A 23,284-nucleotide genomic window follows, 5' to 3' on the forward strand; every position below is an offset into this window, starting at 1 on the left:
TTGTCAGGTTGTTTTTATCCCAAGGAATTCTTTTTTTTTTTTGTACAAAACAAATGCTTGCAATGGATTCAGAATCGTAAAAAAAAAAAAAAAAAAAAAAAACATTTCGCCCTCAGTACTGCCCCCACGGTTGACAAAAGTTCGCCATGGGTAGTTCATGCGTACGTACGTTTTTATCGGTTTTAATCCGTCGGGTTGAGTGTTGTCCATAAGGGTGCGGACAGAGAGAAAAACGGACAGACCAACGGACCAAACGGATTAAATCACTCTCCCCCTCCGTTTCTAATGTAGACTTGTGGTCCTTATGTATTACTATGCATGGTACTTAAGAACATAGGCAAAAACCTGAGCTATCCGTGTGCAAAAGTTGGAGTCTGTTACTCGTTATGTAAAAGTCCTATTGACGTCTATGAAGTCTGACATCATCATACATACCGTTGTTCCCTATTGAGCTTGTTCAAAAGTTCCAAAAGTACACAACAGTACACAAAACCTCTCAAACTACCCAAAAGTACCCAAAAGTACACCCAAAAGCACACAAAACTACCCCAAACTATCCAAAAGTATAACCAAAAGCACACAAAAGTACCCCAAACTACCCAAAAGTATAACCAAAAGCACACAAAAGTACCCCAAACTACCCAAAAGTATAACCAAAAGCACACAAAAGTACCCCAAACTACCCAAAAGTATAACCAAAAGTATACAAAACGACCTGCCATATTTTTGGGCTCACTGGGAATTCGAGGGTACCACCTGGTCCCACTACCTCCGGAACGGATGCAAAAGTGATTGCGCCCCCTGGTGGAGGACCACCGCCACTGCAGCGCGTATAAAATAACTCAGGCTAGGAGCGACCGGGACCGGTACCCACGCGTCCGCCTCGGGGCCCGGGGCCAGCCGTGTGTTTTTTAGAGCGCCACCTAGCGGTGACCCCCGCTGCAGCCCGCTAAAAAGGCTGTAATTCGGCCCCCGAGCCACGGGGAGAGACGGGCCCGGCACCCAGGGGGTCCCTGGGGGCAGGGCCCCCGCGCCGGCTTGAGAAAAATAAAAATAAGCAAAAATTGTCAAAAGTAGGCGATCTACACTAGTGGCCTGGCCAGGGAGGGGTCCCCAGACCCCCGCTGTTCCAGACCCGCCGTTTGGGGGTGCCGTCGGCTGCTTCCCATGTGGCTGCTAAAATGAGTGGGTGCCTGGCTCGAGGCCCGCACGGCGGTCGAGCTACGGCATTTTTAGTTTTCAAGCTTGGGGGTCTGCTATCACTTGCTGTTTTTTGGCGTTATTTTGGGCCCCCGGGGACCCTTCCCTGGCCGGGCCATGGCCCGCGGAGTGAAGCATTTTTTAATTTTTTTTATATAATTTTTATCCCACGATTTTGCAACCCCTTTTTCACCCAGTGCCAATTGCCTATGTAATCCTGGGCTCTGCTCTCCCTCTACCACGCCTGGGGAGACAACGGACTGACCTCATGCTTCCTTCAATGCATGAGTAGTCCAAGTTGTTTCTTTTCACCTGACAGGGGGGATTTCCCCGGGATGGACGTAGCGCATGGAAGGAACACGTTATTCCAACCAGTTCCTTTCCCCTCCATCAGGCGCCCTGGCTGGCCAGGGGAGGCATTATTGAGACCAGGATTACTGCATGTTTTTGTGAGGGTATCAACCCTAGGAGACACGGGGAGAACATGCAAACTCCACACAGAAAGGCCCTATTGCCGACCCCACCTAGGGTGTGGGCGCTGATGACGCAGAGGGAGAAACACGCCCCCAGCACCCACAGTGCTGGGGGCGCGGAGTGGAGCATTGGCTTGTGGTGGTGGTCACTGGGGCTCACTGGGAATTTGAGGGTACCACCTGGTCTCACTACCTCCAGAACGGATGCAAACGTTTTTTTTTTTTTTTTTTTTATACTTTTGGGTATACTTTTGGGTAGTTTTGTCTACTTTTGGTACTTTTGGGTACTTTGGGGCAAATAGTAGGACCCTTTCTTAAATACAACCCTCCTGAATGTAGAATGCTAATGTGTGTTAAAAATACTTACTCTCAACAGCAGTCAGCCTGGTTTCTATCTTAGCCAGGTGGCCTGAAACACAACATTAGCATTAAGTCTGATAGCATCACACTATACTGAAACACAACATTAGCATTAAGTCTGATAGCATCACACTATAGTGAAACACAACATTAGCATTAAGTCTGATAGCATCACACTATAGTGAAACACAACATTAGCATTAAGTCTGATAGCATCACACTATAGTGAAACACAACATTAGCATTAAGACTGATAGCATCACACTATACTGAAACACAACATTAGCATTAAGTCTGATAGCATCACACTATAGTGAAACACAACATTAGCATTAAGTCTGATAGCATCACACTATAGTGAAACACAACATTAGCATTAAGACTGATAGCATCACACTATAGTGAAACACAACATTAGCATTAAGTCTGATAGCATCACACTATAGTGAAACACAACATTAGCATTAAGTCTGATAGCATCACACTATACTGAAACACAACATTAGCATTAAGTCTGATAGCATCACACTATAGTGAAACACAACATTAGCATTAAGTCTGATAGCATCACACTATAGTGAAACACAACATTAGCATTAAGTCTGATAGCATCATACTATACTGAAACACAACATTAGCATTAAGTCTGATAGCATCATACTATACTGAAACACAACATTAGCATTAAGTCTGATAGCATCACACTATAGTGAAACACAACATTAGCATTAAGTCTGATAGCATCACACTATAGTGAAACACAACATTAGCATTAAGTCTGATAGCATCACACTATAGTGAAACACAACATTAGCATTAAGACTGATAGCATCACACTATAGTGAAACACAACATTAGCATTAAGACTGATAGCATCATACTATACTGAAACACAACATTAGCATTAAGACTGATAGCATCACACTATACTGAAACACAACATTAGCATTAAGACTGATAGCATCACACTATACTGAAACACAACATTAGCATTAAGTCTGATAGCATCACACTATAGTGAAACACAACATTAGCATTAAGACTGATAGCATCACACTACACTGAAACACACCATTAGCATTAAGACTGATGGGGCTTTTAAGCCATGACATCATTTTGTAGGCAGAGGAGAATCTGCCCCCAGAGCATTTTCTGTCCCTCGCTATTTTCAACAGATCCGAGACAAAAATAACGACTAAAGTATAATTCTAACACTTTCCTTTCAACAACAAAGAGAAGAAAAATGTTTAAATAGTAAAAATAGTAAAAAGATTCACGGAAACTGGGGGCAGAAATGCTCCTCTGCCTACAAAATGATGTCATACTTAACAGCCCCATAGCATCACACTATACTGAAACACAACATTAGCATTAAGTCTGATAGCATCATACTATACTGAAACACAACACAACGCATTAGCATTACATTAGAATGTTTAACATTAACATTTTTAGTTTTAGCTAGCATTATCATTCAGCATTAGCATTCTTATCATTAGATAACATTAGCATTAGCATTTCCAAAATTAGCGTGTTTAGCATTGTTAGCATTAGCATTTCTAACATTAGCATTTTTAGCATTAGCATTTGTTAGCATTTTTAACATTAGCATTTGTTTGCATTAGCATTTTTTTGGCATTAGCATTTTTTAACATTAGAATTTTTTTAGCATTAGCATTTTTTTAGCATTGACATTAGCAGGAGCAGCGGTTCGCATTAGCGGTTAGCCGTTGGGACTGTTGGAGCACCCACCGAGTTTGGACCAGTAACGTGTTGGATGTGAAGTTATGGCTGTTTAAAGTTGAGCCAATAGGAAGAGAGGGGGCGGGGCTTCAGCAATTAAAGCTCATTCCTATTGGCTGTCTAAGTACACACAGTGAGTTTCAAGACGGTACCATGCTGCAAACTGGAGTTAAAGCTGTTTTAAGCTCAGCCAATAGGAAGATAGGGGCGGGGCTTAAGAGGGGACAGGGCTTAAGTAATATGTCCCAATAGAGACACGCAGGCGCCTACAAATTCACGCCCACAATTGAGACAGCGGCCCCACTTCGGGTAAGGGAGAACGGTGAACTGCAAGCCAGCCCATAGAAGTTATCGAAATTCAACTGTGGTTAGCTTAATATGAAAATTATCCTACACAAACTGAAGAATATATTGATTTAAATAAAAATATTTCCAAATGTATAGATTGACTCTGCCAACACATCTTCTTGTTTTCTAAATACATGATGTGTGTCACATTTAATGCCACTTGAATGGGTTACCAGTAATGTTAACAGAGAAGAGGGGCAACGGCAGACAGAAAACGTGTCGCTTTTCGGGGACATCACTGTCTTATTTGAAAAAAAAAAAAAAAAACTTCAGGAAAGCCATAATTTTCAAGATGGCGTCCACGATGGCTGCCGGGAGCTTAAAATGCCTATAAACTGGGATTTAATTAATATATAACAAATCATAACAATTGTGCACTTGGTGATAAGATTTCGATTTTTGGCATGATGTTAGTTATGGGCACAAGGTTTTCAAAAAGCATTGCAAACAATTTGGGCTCGACCCCTAGTGGCCTGTTTGCAAAGAATCCAATAGCCTATTAAATAGGTCAGTATAAGGTAGAAACCCCAAATAAATCAACACAGCATTGCTATTAGATCAGTCATACTTCATACATAGAATATTCATGCAGTTTTGTTTGCATGTGTTTGTTTAGAAAGAGTGAGAGAGAGAGAGAGAGAGAGAGAGAGAGAGAGAGAGAGAGAGAGAGAGAGAGAGAGAGAGAATACAACTATTCTCTGAGCTCAAACCAATTTGTAATTAACACTAAAAGTCATTTCTAAACATTGTCATCTCCAAATTACCTTTGCCTTCTTCCTTCAAGTTGTCCAGAATGTTTTCACTGGCACTCAGTCTGGCGACCATATCTGAACAATATAAAACAGAGAAACTTGGTGAACGTTAAAAATCCCCAAAACCCCTTCAATGTGTTTTCCCACTTTAAACCTGGTAGATGTAAAACTTATAGGTAACTTTTAATGAGTGCACGATGAAGGATTTCTTAACCTTAAAAGGATCCCTGGCTAATACGACAAATATGCCTTAATACATTATAATTGTCCTCTATAACTACAATGTAAAATTAAAAACACATAAATCATTGTATTTCTTCTAGAAATAGCTAAACTTTCACTCAATAGGGGAAATGCCTGTCGCAAGTTGATGATGTCATGTGTAATTTTTATGGCATGCATGTGCAAAAAAACAAAACACAAACACATTTGAAATATTGATTTGATGCTCATATTAACCATAGGAAGTATTAAAGGAGTAGTTCACCCCCAAAATGACTTTTTTTCTATTGATTACTCAGGCCATGGAGAGTAGAGTTCAATAATATTTTTTGGTTTTTGTCACATTCCTAAGACAAAATTTTGATTCGAGTAAATTTACCCCCATTGATTCCGGATGGTGACCCGTTTCGAAACGGGTCACCATCCGGAATCAATGGGGGTAAATTTATTGTTATCACATTTTTGTCTTAGGAATGTGACAAAAACCAAAAAATATTATTGAACTCTACTCTCCATGGCCTGAGTAATCAATAGAAAAAAAGTCATTTTGGGGGTGAACTACTCCTTTAAGTTTGTTTTTATTTGCACATGCATGCCATAAATTCCATAGGGATAGATCACACATGACATTTATGACATCATTAACTTGCGACGGGCATTTCCCCTATTGAGTGAAAGATTAGCTATTTCTAGAAGAAATAAAATAATGTGTAAGGTGTTTTTAATTTTACATTGTATTTATAGAGGACAATTATAATGTATTAAGGCATATTTGTCATATTAGCCAGGGATCCCTTTAATAATTAATACTTAATTAATAATGAAATAATAATGAATATGTCCTGGGCATGACGTTAAACTGCATCCAACATGGAGAGCGATGGACCCATAGACCCACCATGATGACTACAGCTTTACCCATAGACCCACCATGATGACTACAGCTTTACCCATAGACCCACCATGATGACTACAGCTTTACCCATAGACCCACCATGATGACTACAGCTTTACCCATAGACCCACCATGATGACTACAGCTTTACCCATAGACCCACCATGATGACTACAGCTTTACCCATAGACCCACCATGATGACTACAGCTTTACCCATAGACCCACCATGATGACTACAGCTTTACCCATAGACCCACCATGATGACTACAGCTTTACCCATAGACCCACCATGATGACTACAGCTTTACCCATAGACCCACCATGATGACTACAGCTTTACCCATAGACCCACCATGATGACTACAGCTTTACCCATAGACCCACCATGATGACTACAGCTTTACCCATAGACCCACCATGATGACTACAGCTTTACCCATAGACCCACCATGATGACTACAGCTTTACCCATAGACCCACCATGATGACTACAGCTTTACCCATAGACCCACCATGATGACTACAGCTTTACCCATAGACCCACCATGATGACTACAGCTTTACCCATAGACCCACCATGATGACTACAGCTTTACCCATAGACCCACCATGATGACTACAGCTTTACCCATAGACCCACCATGATGACTACAGCTTTACCCATAGACCCACCATGATGACTACAGCTTTACCCATAGACCCACCACGATGACTACAGCTTTACCCATAGACCCACCATGATGACTACAGCTTTACCCATAGACCCACCATGATGACTACAGCTTTACCCATAGACCCACCATGATGACTACAGCTTTACCCATAGACCCACCACGATGACTACAGCTTTACCCATAGACCCACCACGATGACTACAGCTTTACCCATAGACCCACCATGATGACTACAGCTTTACCCATAGACCCACCACGATGACTACAGCTTTACCCATAGACCCACCACGATGACTACAGCTTTACCCATAGACCCACCATGATGACTACAGCTTTATCCATAGACCCACCATGATGACTACAGCTTTACCCATAGACCCACCATGATGACTACAGCTTTACCCATAGACCCACCACGATGACTACAGCTTTACCCATAGACCCACCATGATGACTACAGCTTTACCCATAGACCCACCATGATGACTACAGCTTTACCCATAGCGGCTCGGTGGTCGCCCGGGTCAACAAGGACCACACCTACTGCTGACCACCAGGACGGAGGTGGAAACTCTGCAGGTTCCGCACTAGAGACAATAAAGTTGTGGGAACCTGGAATGTAAGAACTTATACCCAAACTTATACTGCTGGTGGGAAACTCAGAGAGTTGGCCCAAGAAATGGACCAACGCCGCTGGAATATCTCAGGCATCGTCTAGCTATGTTGGAAAGAATTCTGTGAAACATCAAGCGCTCTATATCAGCGGCAAGGAAGACAAACCACCAGCGGTTTGTTTGTTTCTTTGTTCACAAAGACATTTCAATTTACAATTTAGGGGGGGTGTTTGGTGGCGGCGGCGATTGGGGGCCCTGATCATTGTGGCTTGCTTACCGGCCCTGTTCTGACTTGTTCCACCATAGTTTCAGAGCTATTTCTCCCTCATAACATTCCCCTGTGTTTATTGAAATAATGTCATGCACATTTCTCCAGTGCATAGCATACTACAGGTTTACTAGATGTTGTTTACTAGATTTAGGAGAACTTCTGAAGCTTTTCCTCCAGAAACGATGGATTATTTACGTACCTGTGAACAAGATGACCTGCAAGTCAATGCCTGAGAAGCAAAGCTTGCCAGCGCTCCTCTCTTAGTAACTCGTAGCTATCGTGGTATTGGACAAGGATGGGTTGGGGGAGGGGCTTAGTGAAGGGCTAATCACCTGTCTTCAAGGCCTCCATTTTGGCCTCCATGTTGGTCTTCAAGGCCTCCATTTTGGCCTCCATGTCGGTCTTCAAGGCCTCCATTTTGGCCTCCATGTTGGTCTCACTGGCGTTCAGCTTCACTTCTAGGGTGGACAGCTGAGCACCATGAGCTGAAATCAAAACAACATCACTTTTCTGGTCATTTTCTTCAGCCTGGATCTACTTTCTCTATTTCTATGTCTGAAAACTGGTGCAAACCGAGGGGAAAGAGGAGCCTCTCGCTTTTTTTTTTTTTTTTTTGGCTCTGAGCGACAGGGACTGCAATTGGAAAAATACTGGATTGTTCTTTTTTTCTATAAAATCACAAAGGTAAGCTACTTTGATGGATGTTAACAGACTATAAACATCATGTATGTGAAAACGTACCTTGACTTTCTTCCTTCAGTTCCAACAGCTGGTTTTCACTGGCATTTAATCTGCTCTGCAGGTCTGACACCTTCTCTTCAGAGGCACTCAGTTGGGCAGCCATTTCTGAAGACACGCACGTGTTACAGCCCTCACGATTGAGTAGCTGTTAACAGGTGACAAGTCCTGTATTGTACAGGGAGAATATATAGACAGGAGACGTTAATGTTGTTCTTCAAAGCAGGCTGTAGTCTGTCTCTTTATTCACAGAAATCTTAATTACTTTTCTTTCTCTTTTTCTCTCTTTAAATTCAATAATCACTCAAATCACAATAATCAAATATCCATAATTCCATAGTTCACAATTCACAATAACTGTTACTATCAGAATGTCATTGTTACACATTGGTCTCTTTTCTGTTGTCATATTTCACCAAAAACACTGTTTACAAAAAGTTATGTAGTGTAGCTTTAATCTGCATGTGCTCTGAAACACACTCTACTTAATACTGCTTTTTAACCAGTCTCTTAATTTCCCAGTAAATACTGTAATACTGTTTGTAATGTAACATTGTTTTTAAACCTTGTACTGTTTAGTTTTCACAGTCTTACTGCATACAGAACGTTTTTATAAAGAATATCAAAATACTTTTACCCAAAACCATTACAACAGTTACTATAATCATATGTACAATATAACACCAAATCCTATGCTAAAGTGTGGAGCTAAGGCACAAATGTCAAGGAGCTGCCGTTTTTACAGAAAATAAACAAGGCCTCCATTTTGTAGGATCACAGTCAGTCACTGCACATTTCCCAAACAGTCTCAAACTTCACCAAAACACAATATCTCTGTATCAGTCTTACAGTTAACAAAATAAGAAAGGCTTATGAGTCCTTTGCTATAAGTTGTGATGCTTTTGCACATATTACTAACCTGTATTGTACAGGGAGAATATATAGACAGGAGACGTTAATGTTGTTCTTCAAAGCAGGCTGTAGTCTGTCTGAAGGACGGAAGCCTCACAGGTCTATAATACCTCACAATCCCTGCTCACCCTAGGCGAGACTCCCCCTGGTGGCGGGACTAAGTAATTAGTATTACTGTAGTTTCAACACAAAACACTATCTGGATTTGGCCTTTTTCAGTAGAAATACACAAAGTAAAATAAATACAAAATTACAATTGTGCACATACACTTGTAGGTGTCACACACGCACGCACGCACGCACACACACACACACACACACACACACACACACACACACACACACACACACACACACACACACACACACACACACACACACACACACACACACACACACACTTCTATTCGACTTCAAAGTCAAAGTAAAAGTTCTGAGTCGAATACAGGACTTTTACTTGCAATATTGATACTTTGTGTTGTTGAATGGTTTTTGATCGATGCAGCACTCCAGTGGTGTAAAGTAACTAAGTACATTTACTTAAATACCGTACTTAAATACATTTGAGTTATTTGTACTATACTTGAGTAATACCAATTTATAACACTACTTGTACTCCACTACATCTTGGGTCCAAATATTGTACTTTTACCCCACTACATTTATTTCAAAACTGAGTAGATTTTGATTATTATTATTATTATTATTACAAAACATTAGGGGTGTAACAATATAGTAACTTGATCGAAAAATCGTTTTGAATTAGCAATGATCTACTATTGATATGCAAAAGCAAATATCGTACCGTATCGTTTTACAATGCAAATAATCGGTATCAAATCGTTTTTCAATGCAAATAATTGACTGTATGCAAACTAAGTATTTGTGTCTTGCATTTAGCAGTTTTAAGAGGGAAAACTAAAAAGAGGGGTCTAATTACCTTTCCATTCCATATAGCTACTCTTGGTCTATCGATAGATGTGTGTAATCTCTGTTCATGTCAAGGTGTGGGTTTGTCCATACAGTATGTGTTGAAATATAATGTCCATGACTGCTTACGAATCACAGTTTACTTATTTATATCCATAATAATAGAATTTTACCTTAAAAACCTGCACTATTGACACGTTTCACACATATTTAATGTCTTTGCTAAATAGTTACTATATCGATTTTATATCATTGAATCGAATTGTATCGTATCACCATGAACGAACCAATATCGTCCATGTATCGTATCGTCAACCATGTATCGTGATATGTATCGTTGTTCAAATGTATCGTTACACCCCTACAAAACATGCATTAACAAAACATGCATTAACCAATTCAGCCTTACAGACATGTTGACATGGCCAATTGAAAAACCATGTACAAGATCTGCTATTTTTATACATTTGAAAACTGTAAATGGGACATTCTGCATAATGAGTTTGGTACTTTAAGTACATTTTGATACCAATACTTTTGTACTTTTACTCAAGTAAAGTTTTTGAATACTGGACTTCTAGGGCTAGGCTACTTGTAACAGAGTACATCTACTTTGCAGTATTGATACTTTTACTGAAGTCAAGAATGTAACTGGAGCACACAGACAGGCAGTCTCTCTGCAATGGCTTTAGCCTTCTTTGACCCAAACAGGCAGAGTGGAGAAGGAGGTGACTGACTGACTGACTGACTGACTGACTGACTGACTGACTGACTGACTACGATAGTCAGTCAGTCAGTCAGTCAGTCAGTCAGCCAGCCAGCCAGCCAGCCAGCCAGTCAGTCAGTCAGTCAGTCAGTCAATATATCAATCAATACCTTCATTTTTCTGGGTGAGATCCTTCACCTGGTGGTCGCTTACAGCCATCCTCTCTTTCAGGCCCCTCACAGACATGGCCACGCTGTGCATCTTGTCCCTCACTCCGGTCACCTCCCTCCACATGTTTGCTTTGGAGGGGCTTCCTGGATCAAAGGTAGGAGGAGTTAGTGTTGTCACCTCCCTCTACACATGTCTGCTTTGGAGGGGCTTTTTTCTGCCGTTTTTCGCCCGGGTCGCCTCGGCCCACCGGAGTGGGGCCGCGGACCACCAAGTCCGCCTGCGCCTCGCCGAGACGCATCCGTAGAGGCGTTGGGGAGTAACAGGCTAGACTCCTACACCAGAGTAAACACTGCTGTTGAGGCAAGCTACTTCCTGAAAAGACGGCAAGACGGGCTGTGATTGGCCGGTAGTGTATAATCCGCGCTGTGATTGGCCGGTAGTGTATAATCCGCGCTGTGATTGGCCGGTAGTGTATAATCCGCGCTGTGATTGGCTGGTAGTGTATGATCTGGAGAGAACCTATCGGAAGGATGCAGATGATGTAATTTTGCCGCGAAATCCGGTTCCCAGCCAGGATCATAGAAAACATATTTACAGAAGGCTTTAGGGGCTGAAATTCACGGAGTGGGTATTCTAAAACTTTAGCAATTTAATAGTTAGGACAATTTTAAGATTTGTTTTATTGGAAAAGTTACATACCTGTAGTATAGCTTTAAGTTGTTAGAACGTTAATTAATCATGTTAGATTTATTCATGATTAACGTGTAAAAATCACAATACAGTAAGTTAATATGATGGCAGAGCAAGCACTGCACAGATACTGTAGCAAGTCTTTGTGCACAGTAATGTTGCCACATATCATGGATGTACTCTTCAATCCGGTTATTGTTGCCCTTCTTTTGAATCCTTTTGGGGATGTTGATGTTTTCATTGCCCATTTATTTGGTCAAAAGAAATTGGTTGAACAGAACTCCTATTCTGGGACCATCGCTCCATTTGTAATGCAGGCTCAAACATGTGGTCATGTGATCCAAGATGGCCGCCTGCGGTGTGAATATGGTCAATTGGGATTCAAAAGTGCTGCGAATGGAATGAATAGTCTCCGCCAGGCCGCACCCTGTCTGTCTGTCCCTCCGTCTGTCCATCCCTGTGTGTGTGTGTGTGTGTGTGTGTGTGTGTGTGTGTGTGTGTGTGTGTGTGTGTGTGTGTGTGTGTGTGTGTGTGTGTGTGTGTGTGTGTGTGTGTGTGTGTGTGTCAGTTGTTTGTGTGTGTGTGTGTGTGTGTGTGTGTGTGTGTGTGTGTGTGTGTGTGTGTGTGTGTGTGTGTGTGTGTGTGTGTAAACGTACCTTCACTTTCTTTCTTCAACTCCAACACCTTCTCTTCACTAGCAGTTAATCTGCTCTGCAGGTCTGACACCTTCTCTTCACTGGCACTCAGTTGGGCAGCCATTTCTGAAGACAGATGGAGACAGATGGAGATGTTTGGTCAGATATGCTGGTACTGAGGGGATGGAGGGCAGATTTGCGTTGATTATTTTGAAAGTCAATCCCATTTTTAGTTGTTTAACCCTGTCTTCAACGCTGAGCCAACTTAGGCTAGCACAATGTGTGGGAGAAACATGGGTCATGACCCCAGGTGGAGAAATCAGTTTGTTTTGGGAGGTTTGGAGTAGGGTTTTTCGATTAATCGATTTCTAATCGAAATCCAGTTTTTTTCCTTTGGACGATTTAAAAAAAATAAATCGTAAAATCGATTTTCACTTTAATTAGGGTAATTCTTACTCTTTGGAGCCTTGCATGGGGCACAAAGTACACAGCCCGGTCCTCCTAAAGCAGGACGACAAGGTCCGACACCAAACTAATACTACTTTCTCTCTGATGTGTCATTTCTTCGATGCCCGTGCAGCGCACGTCAGACCGGGCAGAGCTCACCACAGCACTGCGCTCACTTGCGCTGGTACAGGCAGCAAACAGAACAAAATGCTGCTGAGCTGGTAAACTTACTTGTTGTTTGAAAGAAGCTTATTAATTCTGTGTTACCCACCTACTGTAGTCCTACTGTCCCTGTCACTGTGTTAATTTTGTGTCGGGAAGCGAAGCGCTTCGCCCCCGTTTACAATCGATCAACATCTCCGTGCATGAGTGGTGCAGTGGCGGCCTTAGCTATTTTTTCACCCGTTTCACCAGCCTCCAAGAGCTGGCTTGTTTTGGCTGTTTTGTCACTCACTATTGATATTGAAACACTAAGGACTCTAAGTTAACTTCTGTATGTGATTGTTGTGCTAAAACTAAAATTATTACCCTTATTGTTTTATTACATTTTGCTATTTGGCTATATAAAAAAAAAAACATAATTTCCTTGCATTTTTTAAATGAAAACAAAATAGTTGAAACAATGTATTATTCTTTTAACAAAAAATCGAAAACGGAATCGAAAATCGACTTTTCTGAGAAATAAATCGAGATTTTAATTTTAGGCCACATCGAACAACCCTAGTTTGGAGCTTAGTCTTTAGTGGCTTTTTGATGTTGGAGTACCATGAGGTGCAAGCGTAGTCAAAGAGGGACTGAATGAGGACCCAGCAAGAGTCCTGAGGGCACTTTTGTTGACAAAAGTGGAGATTCTGCCCAGCTTTGATTTACTTTTACTTTGGAGCTTTTAAGCCGTGACATCATTTTGTAGTCAGACCTCCAAGCAGATGTATTGCCAATATGTGTCCCTCACTATTTCAACAGATCCGAGACAAAAATAACGACTAAAATATAATTCTACCACTTCCCTGTCAACAAGAAAGAGAAGACAAAATAGTAAATAGTAAAAATAGTAAAAAGAGTCATGGGCGCTGGGGCCTTTTGGCCCAAAAAGTTCTCCTCTGCCTACAAAATGATGTCAGACTTAAGAGCCCCATAGTATTCCAACAAATTCACGCCAATCGGTACACATTATCGCTTTAAAAACATTAATTGTCACAAGCTAACCGTGTTGCTAACCTGCATTTTGTTTGGCCAGTCCTTGCATCTCATGCTTGGTGACGTTCAACTCCTTCCGGATCTCGTCCTCAAAGATGTCCCTCCAATCGTCCTCCAGCATCTCCTTAATTTTGCTTGTGACTGCGATAATTCTGGATTCCAGGCGTGTCACCCTGTTTTCCATGGTGGGGACCCCCTGTCTCTCTCCCTGAGCCCCACACTCACACACACACACCAGGAGGACCAGCAACGCTCCACACGTCTTCATGATGACACCCACACACTGTAGGCAGACAGACAGACAGACAGACAGACAGACAGACAGACAGACAGACAGACAGACAGACGGACAGATGGACAGACAGACAGACAGACAGACAGACAGACAGACAGACAGACAGACAGACAGACGAGCAGACATTAACAACAATGAAGGAATGAAGGAAGCCAAACAAATACAAGTTTTACTCTTATGTACAAAATAGGTAACAATAAAGTACAACCTTGAACCTTGAAGTTGAACCTTGAACATAACGTGGAGACCTCAACTCAACTCTGTACCGTAGTTTCCGTGGTATGCTCCCTAGTTTTCACTGGAGGAAGGAGTTTGTGTGCGTGTGTACTCGCGTGCGTGTGTGTGTGTGTTTGTGTGTGTGTGTGTGTGTGTGGGGGGGGGGGGGGGGGGGGGGGGGGGGGGGGTGTCATCATTACACAACAATTCAGTCATTACACAACACAAATAGTAATAATATTTAAGTAGCCTAACTACATTTTATAATGGATTGCAATTGTATAGCACGTTTCTAAGCAAGTTGCGAACTCAAGGCACTTTACAATGGTCCATTCATACAATGGGAAAAACATATCAATGCAGAGCCAGCTAATATATATATATATATATATATATATATATATATATATATATATATATATATATATATATATATATATATACTTACATATACATACATATACAGTATACAAAAGCGTCTCACCGTTAAGTCAAGACATGCAATAGCACTTAAATACTAGGCTACTTTAATGTGCAGAGCCAAACAACTACAAAAAAAGGGGGAAAAAAATTCCATTGGTCAATGCTTCAACCAGTCAATGTCTTCAACCAGCCTAAGTTCTCACATGTCTCCCCCCTTCTCCGCAGCCTCCACTGGCTCCCGGTTGCGGCCCGCACTGAATACAAAACACTGATGCTGACCTTCAAAGCCTCCAAAGGTATGGCTCCTCCATACTTCCAAAACCTGATCAACCCCTACACCCCCACCCGTTCACTCAGCCAACACAGGGATGCTGACAGAACCCTCACTAAAAATCCCAGGGCAAAAGTCCACTCGTCCGAGTCCCTGTCGCACTTAGAACAACGGACTCACTCGCTAGCTTTCGCGGTGGACTGAAGACTCACCTTTTCAGACTCCACCAAAACCCTTAGCACTACTGTAACACTCAATGACCATTTATGAAGCTAGTTAGCATCTGTTTTTAGGTTTTTTAGAACTTTTTCTTGACTGGTTATCTTGTTATATTGCTGTTGATGTACTCACATATTATCTTGTTTATTATAGTGATGTATTACCTGCTTATTGTAAGTCGCTTTGGATTAATAGCGTCTGCTAAATGCCTAAACTGTAAACTGTAATGCAAAAAGCACTCGGAGCAAAAAAAGGAAAAAAACTCAGGTTGGTGGGAGGAACCAGTCACCCTGTGCATCTAGCTGTATCTCCCAGGGGGAGCTACACTAGAACGCTGCAGGTGAAACCACTAGTGGCATTTATACAAGGGGGGGAAGTATACAAGGGGGCTGCACTTGGAGCCCAGAGCCCCAATTAGTTGGGGAGCCACAGGCCCAAAAGCTCAAAGAATAATGAAGAACCCCTAGTTTGACCCCTCACATGCTACTTAAAGCAGATTTATTTTTGTATTCTTTTCTTGTATAGGGACGTCGATGGGACTTTCTTTTTCACAATATTTCCGGCAGAGCAGGCCTCTCATTCTGTGTACCTTAATGACCAAATTAATAGAAAAAACTAAAACTAAAATGTATGTTATGACATCACAGGTCCTCTCAAATTTTGGGCCTGTGGCCATGGATGGATTAACCCCTGTGAGGGCCCCTAGCCTATATTTTTTTAGGGCCCCCCACCCTCCACCATAACCCCCCTCCCTCCCAACGCGCACTACCCAGCTTGGATTTTAAGCCATGATGATCATCTGTGGGCCAAGAAAACACTGTAGACAACAGAAGAGGGGCCCACACTCAGTCAGTCCGTCACACTTTTGCCCTGCTCATATCTCCACAACCGTGGCCCCCATCCATGCCAAATTTTGCACACACACTCCTTGACTGCCAAACTACAACCTCCAAGGACCCCCGGAGCCCCAGGGACCCCCAGGTCCCTGGGGGACCCCCAGATGTAAAAAATGACCAAATGTGCTCACACGTCACACGTCACACTTTTTCCCTGCTTATATCTCCGCACCCGTTGACCCGATCCATGCCAGATTTTACACACACACTCCTTGCCTGCCAAACTACAACCTCCAAGGACCCCCGGAGCCCCAGGGACCCCCAGGTCCCTGGGGGACCCCCAGATGTAAAAAATGACCAAATGTGCAAAAATGACCAAATGACCACCCCAATGGGGCTGCTCACGGGGAATTCCCGGGGACCACCGACTCCTGGTGCTCCAGAACGGATGCAAAAGTGGTGGCGCCCCCAGTGGAGGACCCCCTGCCACTGCAGCGCACATAAAATGCCGTAACTCGGCCTAGGAACGTCCGGGAGAGCCGGGGCCGGTACCTATTCGTCCGCCAAGGCAACGCGGAGACCCCACCCCTCATTTCTCACATGGCCCTATTCTAGCGCCACCTTCAGGCCGATTTTTAAAACACATTTTTGGACACTGCTCCTACAGTTTTTGCCCTAAAATCACGAATATCACTACACAGCATGTCTACACTCATGTCATCAACATGGATCAGGAAGATTTTGGAAAAACACATTTTTGCCCTATTTGTCGCTTATCTCCCGATTAGGGAGTCTTACTGGTTAAATGTATACATTTAATTTTAGTAAATTGTCAATGACCGTGCGGCTAATTTCCCCCAAGGGCCCCTGAGAGCCAAGGGCCCCTGGCAACGGCCCCACTGGCCCAATGGTTAATCCAGCCCTGCCAGTGGCTCCCCGGCTAAATGCAGCCTCTCTGCTGTGGAGTCCTCCACACGTCACAATGCAGACTCTCTGCTGTGGCTGTCTGATATGCCCCCCATGGACCCAGTGCTAGTGGTGGGCACATGGACCCAGTGTTAGTGGTGGGCATGGGGCTGTCTGCTATGCCCCCCATGGACCCAGTGTTAGTGGTGGGCACATGGACCCAGTGTTAGTGGTGGGCACATGGACCCAGTGTTAGTGGTGGGCACATGGACCCAGTGTTAGTGGTGGGCATGGGGCTGTCTGCTATGCCCCCATGGACCCAGTGTTAGTGGTGGGCATGGGGCTGTCTGCTATGCCCCCCATGGACCCAGTGTTAGTGGTGGGCACATGGACCCAGTGTTAGTGGTGGGCATGGGGCTGTCTGCTATGCCCCCATGGACCCAGTGTTAGTGGTGGGCATGGGGCTGTCTGCTATGCCCCCCATGGACCCAGTGTTAGTGGTGGGCATGGACTTGTCTGATATGCCCCCCATGGACCCAGTGTTAGTGGTGGGCATGGAGCTGTCTGCTATGCCCCCATGGACCCAGTGCTAGTGGTGGGCATGGGGCTGTCTGCTATGCCCCCCATGCCACCCATAGTGGTGGGCATGGGGCTGTCTGCTATGCCCCCATGCCACCCATAGTGGTGGGCATGGGGCTGTCTGATATGCCCCCCCCCCCCCCCCCCCCCCCCCCCCCCTGACTAAGGTGTTGGAGGCCCTTTGTAAGCAGCCCTTGGAAGCGTTGGAATCAGTGGATTTGAAAATCCTCTGCTTCAAAAGGTTTCTGCTGATGGCTCTGATCAGGGCTAACAGGGTCAGTGACATTCAGGCTCTCTCTGTGAGCCCAGAGTACATAAAGCCTAGCAAATCATCTGTCAGGAGGAAACCTCATAATTATGTCCACAACTGTTACTTTTCAGGATCAAAAACACATCGATTACTCCACGCTGTGAGCTTGTAGATCTGCTACTTTTGATGCTGTTGTGTGACTCTGTACAATGATCAAGTAAATGACATTAATATGAAAAACACAAACAGTTAAAGCTATACTGTGTAAGTTGCTAAACTAGTGGTCAGTAGCGGTATTGCTTTTTTCGGCTGTTTTTCACCCGGAGTCGTCGCGGACCACCGCAGCGGACCACCGGAGCGGCGCCGCAAACCATCGCGACCGATAGTAATCCGTGGAGGGGTAGAACACATGGTAGAACGTAATTTTCTGGCCAGGATTTAGGGATTAAGATGTTAAGAATCCTTCACCATGGTAAACACTGTAGCTGAGGGAGGCTACTTCCTGAAGAGACGGCAGATACGCTGTGATTGGCCGGTAGTGTATCATTGTGTGTATGATCCGCGATGTGATTGGCCAAGGTATACACAACGTATACAGATGATGCAGCTGACGTAATTTTGGCGCGAAATCCGGTCCCCGGCCAGGATCATAGAAAACATATAAAGAGAAGGCTTTAGAAGCTGGAAATAACGGAGTGGGTGTTCTAAAACTTTAGCGATTTAACAGTTAGGACAATTTTAAGATTTGTTTTATAAAAAAAAGTAATGGAGATAAGAGGTTTCTGCCAGACAGCATGGATATCCTTTAAATCACTTCTGAAAACGTCTATGTTCAGAAAAAGCTTCTTTTAAAGCACCTGTCCATGTTAGGCCTACAAAACCTCCCTTTCTCTGATATAGACTAATCTCCCTGCTTTCATGGTGAATTCTGTGACAATGTTTTATGTCAATATTACATTTTTGCTCTTCTAATGTCTTTATATAATATTTATATCAGCATGTTTTTGTGTGATTTGATCAAAGTTTGATTTGTTTTTCTTATTCAAAGTCAATCATTAATTATTGATCTGCTGCTGTAACCGTGTGTGTGTCTGCCTGTGTGTGTGTGTGTGTGTGTGTGTGTGTGTGTGTGTGTGTGTGTGTGTGTGTGTGTGTGTGTGTGTGTGTGTGTGTGTGTTTGTTTAGGAAGGCTATGGAGGGGTCGTTTCAGGACAGTGTCCTCTTGTCTGGGCCAAACGTTAGAAAATAGCAGATCTACAAGCTCACTGAGGGACCCCTTTTCAACTAGTTTACGTCAGAGGTCTTCAAGATCTTTCAGGTCAATGACCCTTGATGTACTGTACTGTACTGTACTGTACTGTACTGTACTGTACTGTACCCCCCCCCCCCCCCCCCCCTGGACATGATGCTAGTATGTCACAGGGACCCCCTGGACATGATGCTAGTATGTCACAGGGACCCCCCTGGACATGATGCTAGTATGTCACAGACCATTGGGATGGTCTACACTAGTAGAGGCTCTCCAGTCCCAGAGGCTCTGAGAGCACTTTCTACTGGAACTGGTCGTCTCCGTCGACCTAAATGTCATATTCTTGGAATATTGTTTATTTTGAACGTGTTTATTTTGATAATGATTTAAAAAAAACATTTAGCTTATTACATTACAGTACAATGAAGGCATGGCTAAGATATGCCAATTCTGTATCCAAAATGACCTTGACCTTGGCTTTATGACACTGAACTTGAATTGCTTCAGTCACCTCATAAATCAACTCCACCAGAAAACATCTGCTTTGACAGCAAAATCATCCAAATCAACCCATTAGTTGCTGGGTCATTAAATACCACCTTTATTTACATCAGATATAAGGGCCCAAAACAAGTAATCAGCTGCTATTTTGACATTGTTATCATAATATCATTTCATAAACTACAGACATGTAGCAATACAAAACTCACATGCAACCTTTGCCCTTTAATGGTACCGATATCCAAAAATGACATTTGAAGTGTTGTGAGCTTGTAGATCTATAAAGATAAAGACATGATTGCGACCGTAGGTCGCATTTACTACCAAAACCTCCACAGGCTGTCTGTCTGTCCGTCAGTGAGTGAGTCAGTGAGTCACACTTTTGTCTTGCTCATATCTCCACAACCGTTGCCCCCATCCATGCCACATTTTGCACACACACTCCTTACCTGCCAAACTACAACCTCCAAGGACCCCCGGAGCTCCAGGGACCCCCAGCTCCCTGGGGGACCCCCAGATGTAAAAAAAAAACCCAAATGTGCAAAAATGACCAAATGACCACCCCAACGGGGCTGCTCACGGGGAATTCCCGGGGACCACCGACTCCTGGTGCTCCAGAACGGATGCAAAAGTGGTGGTGCCCCCAGTGGAGGACCCCCTACACTGCAGCTCACATAAAATGCCGTAACTCCGGCTAGGAGCGACCGGGAGAGCCGGGGCCGGTACCTATTCGTCCGCCTCGGCGCCGCGCAGACCCCACCCCTTCTGGCCAGGATTTAGGGATTAAGATGTTAAGAATCCTTCACCATGGTAAACACTGTAGCTGAGGGAGGCTACTTCCTGAAGAGACGGCAGATACGCTGTGATTGGCCGGTAGTGTATCATTGTGTGTATGATCCGCGATGTGATTGGCCAAGGTATACACAACGTATACAGATGATGCAGCTGACGTAATTTTGGCGCGAAATCCGGTCCCCGGCCAGGATCATAGAAAACATATAAAGAGAAGGCTTTAGAAGCTGGAAATAACGGAGTGGGTGTTCTAAAACTTTAGCGATTTAACAGTTAGGACAATTTTAAGATTTGTTTTATAAAAAAAAGTAATGGAGATAAGAGGTTTCTGCCAGACAGCATGGATATCCTTTAAATCACTTCTGAAAACGTCTATGTTCAGAAAAAGGTTCTTTTAAATCACCTGTCCATGTTAGGCCTACAAAACCTCCCTTTCTCTCATATAGACTAATCTCCCTGCTTTCATGGTGAATTCTGTGACAATGTTTTATGTCAATATTACATTTTTGCTCTTCTAATGTCTTTATATAATATTTATATCAGCATGTTTTTGTGTGATTTGATCAAAGTTTGATTTGTTTTTCTTATTCAAAGTCAATCATTAATTATTGATCTGCTGCTGTAACCGTGTGTGTGTCTGCCTGTGTGTGTGTGTGTGTGTGTGTGTGTGTGTGTGTGTGTGTGTGTGTGTGTGTGTGTTTGTGTGTGTGTGTGTGTGTGTGTGTGTGTGTTTGTTTAGGAAGGCTATGGAGGGGTCGTTTCAGGACAGTGTCCTCTTGTCTGGGCCAAACGTTAGAAAATAGCAGATCTACAAGCTCACTGAGGGACCCCTTTTCAACTAGTTTACGTCAGAGGTCTTCAAGATCTTTCAGGTCAATGACCCTTGATGTACTGTACTGTACTGTACTGTACTGTACTGTACTGTACTGTACTGTACCCCCCCCCCCCCCCCCCCTGGACATGATGCTAGTATGTCACAGGGACCCCCTGGACATGATGCTAGTATGTCACAGGGACCCCCCTGGACATGATGCTAGTATGTCACAGGGACCCCCCCTGGACATGATGCTAGTATGTCACAGGGACCCCCTGGACATGATGCTAGTATGTCACAGACCATTGGGATGGTCTACACTAGTAGAGGCTCTCCAGTCCCAGAGGCTCTGAGAGCACTTTCTACTGGAACTGGTCGTCTCCGTCGACCTAAATGTCATATTCTTGGAATATTGTTTATTTTGAACGTGTTTATTTTGATAATGATTTAAAAAAAAACATTTAGCTTATTACATTACAGTACAATGAAGGCATGGCTAAGATATGCCAATTCTGGATCCAAAATGACCTTGACCTTGGCTTTATGACACTGAACTTGAATTGCTTCAGTCACCTCATAAATCAACTCCACCAGAAAACATCTGCTTTGACAGCAAAATCATCCAAATCAACCCATTAGTTGCTGGGTCATTAAATACCACCTTTATTTACATCAGATATAAGGGCCCAAAACAAGTAATCAGCTGCTATTTTGACATTGTTATCATAATATCATTTCATAAACTACAGACATGTAGCAATACAAAACTCACATGCAACCTTTGCCCTTTAATGGTACCGATATCCAAAAATGACATTTGAAGTGTTGTGAGCTTGTAGATCTATAAAGATAAAGACATGATTGCGACCGTAGGTCGCATTTACTACCAAAACCTCCACAGGCTGTCTGTCTGTCCGTCAGTGAGTGAGTCAGTGAGTCACACTTTTGTCCTGCTCATATCTCCACAACCGTTGCCCCCATCCATGCCACATTTTGCACACACACTCCTTACCTGCCAAACTACAACCTCCAAGGACCCCCGGAGCTCCAGGGACCCCCAGCTCCCTGGGGGACCCCCAGATGTAAAAAAAAAAAACCCAAATGTGCAAAAATGCCAAATGACCACCCCAACGGGGCTGCTCACGGGGAATTCCCGGGGACCACCGACTCCTGGTGCTCCAGAACGGATGCAAAAGTGGTGGTGCCCCCAGTGGAGGACCCCCTACACTGCAGCTCACATAAAATGCCGTAACTCCGGCTAGGAGCGACCGGGAGAGCCGGGGCCGGTACCTATTCGTCCGCCTCGGCGCCGCGCAGACCCCACCCCTCATTTCTCACATGGCCCTCTTCTAGCGCCACCATCAGGCCGATTCTTGCAAAGCCACCTACGGTCGCTTATCTCCCGATTAGGGAGTCTTACTGGTAAAGATCTAGGCTATGCATGTGAGAGAGACACCATTGTGTGACAAAATATAGATTAGGCTTTTAAAGTGACAGTACATAACGACATATCGCGGGCCGGCCCGCGAGCGAGCGGAACGACCGCACACGGAAACGGGTGCGGCTCTCCCCAAGGAACGACCACAGCAATGTGGCTCTCCGATCGCGGGCTGGACCGCAGGCTTTCCTTGCGGAGAAAGGAAAGGAAACGGGTGCGGCTTTCCTTGCGGAGAGCCGCACCCGTTTCCGAGTGCGGTCGTTCCGCTCGCTCGCGGGCCTGCCCGAAAGGGGTCGTGACACTCGCCTCGCCGCCAGGCTAGCTGCAACGGTCGAGGCAGCACTCGGACAAGGGAATCACGGCCCGACGCCGCTCTTTTTCGACCTCAGGCTCGGGCCGCCTCACGCAACTGTTTAGAGCACCCGGACGCACGAGCGGCCCTGTTAAGTTCGGTCCGTTACGCCCCACGCTCTGATGTGCGCCCTATCCTCTTCCGGTACAAGCCATAGGGGTC

General features: G+C 44.0%; 1 protein-coding gene across 3 annotated transcripts in view; it reads right to left on the bottom strand.

Moving 5' to 3' along the window:
- The window catches only part of LOC308297567 (uncharacterized protein), a 28,053-nt gene that overhangs the window by 3,620 nt on the left and 1,149 nt on the right, over positions 1-23,284 (bottom strand). The window contains exons 1-8 of one of the 3 annotated variants that reach the window (XM_080741034.1): positions 14,485-14,509; positions 14,003-14,264; positions 12,359-12,463; positions 11,012-11,155; positions 8,297-8,401; positions 7,888-8,040; positions 4,889-4,951; positions 2,041-2,082 (exon numbers count right to left, since the gene is read on the bottom strand). In XM_080741034.1, coding sequence (XP_080597160.1) covers positions 2,041-2,082; positions 4,889-4,951; positions 7,888-8,040; positions 8,297-8,401; positions 11,012-11,155; positions 12,359-12,463; positions 14,003-14,249 — 859 coding nt within the window. In that variant the 5' untranslated portion in view covers positions 14,250-14,264; positions 14,485-14,509. Of the gene's footprint in view, positions 1-2,040; positions 2,083-4,888; positions 4,952-7,887; positions 8,041-8,296; positions 8,402-11,011; positions 11,156-12,354; positions 12,464-14,002; positions 14,265-14,484; positions 14,510-23,284 lie in introns of those variants that run through there. The other 2 variants (XM_080741035.1, XM_080741033.1) reach the window with 2 other exon arrangements.

Source organism: Nannobrachium achirus (assembly GCF_963921795.1).
Source record: "Nannobrachium achirus genome assembly, chromosome: 13".
Classification (NCBI taxonomy): Eukaryota; Metazoa; Chordata; class Actinopteri; order Myctophiformes; family Myctophidae; genus Nannobrachium; species Nannobrachium achirus.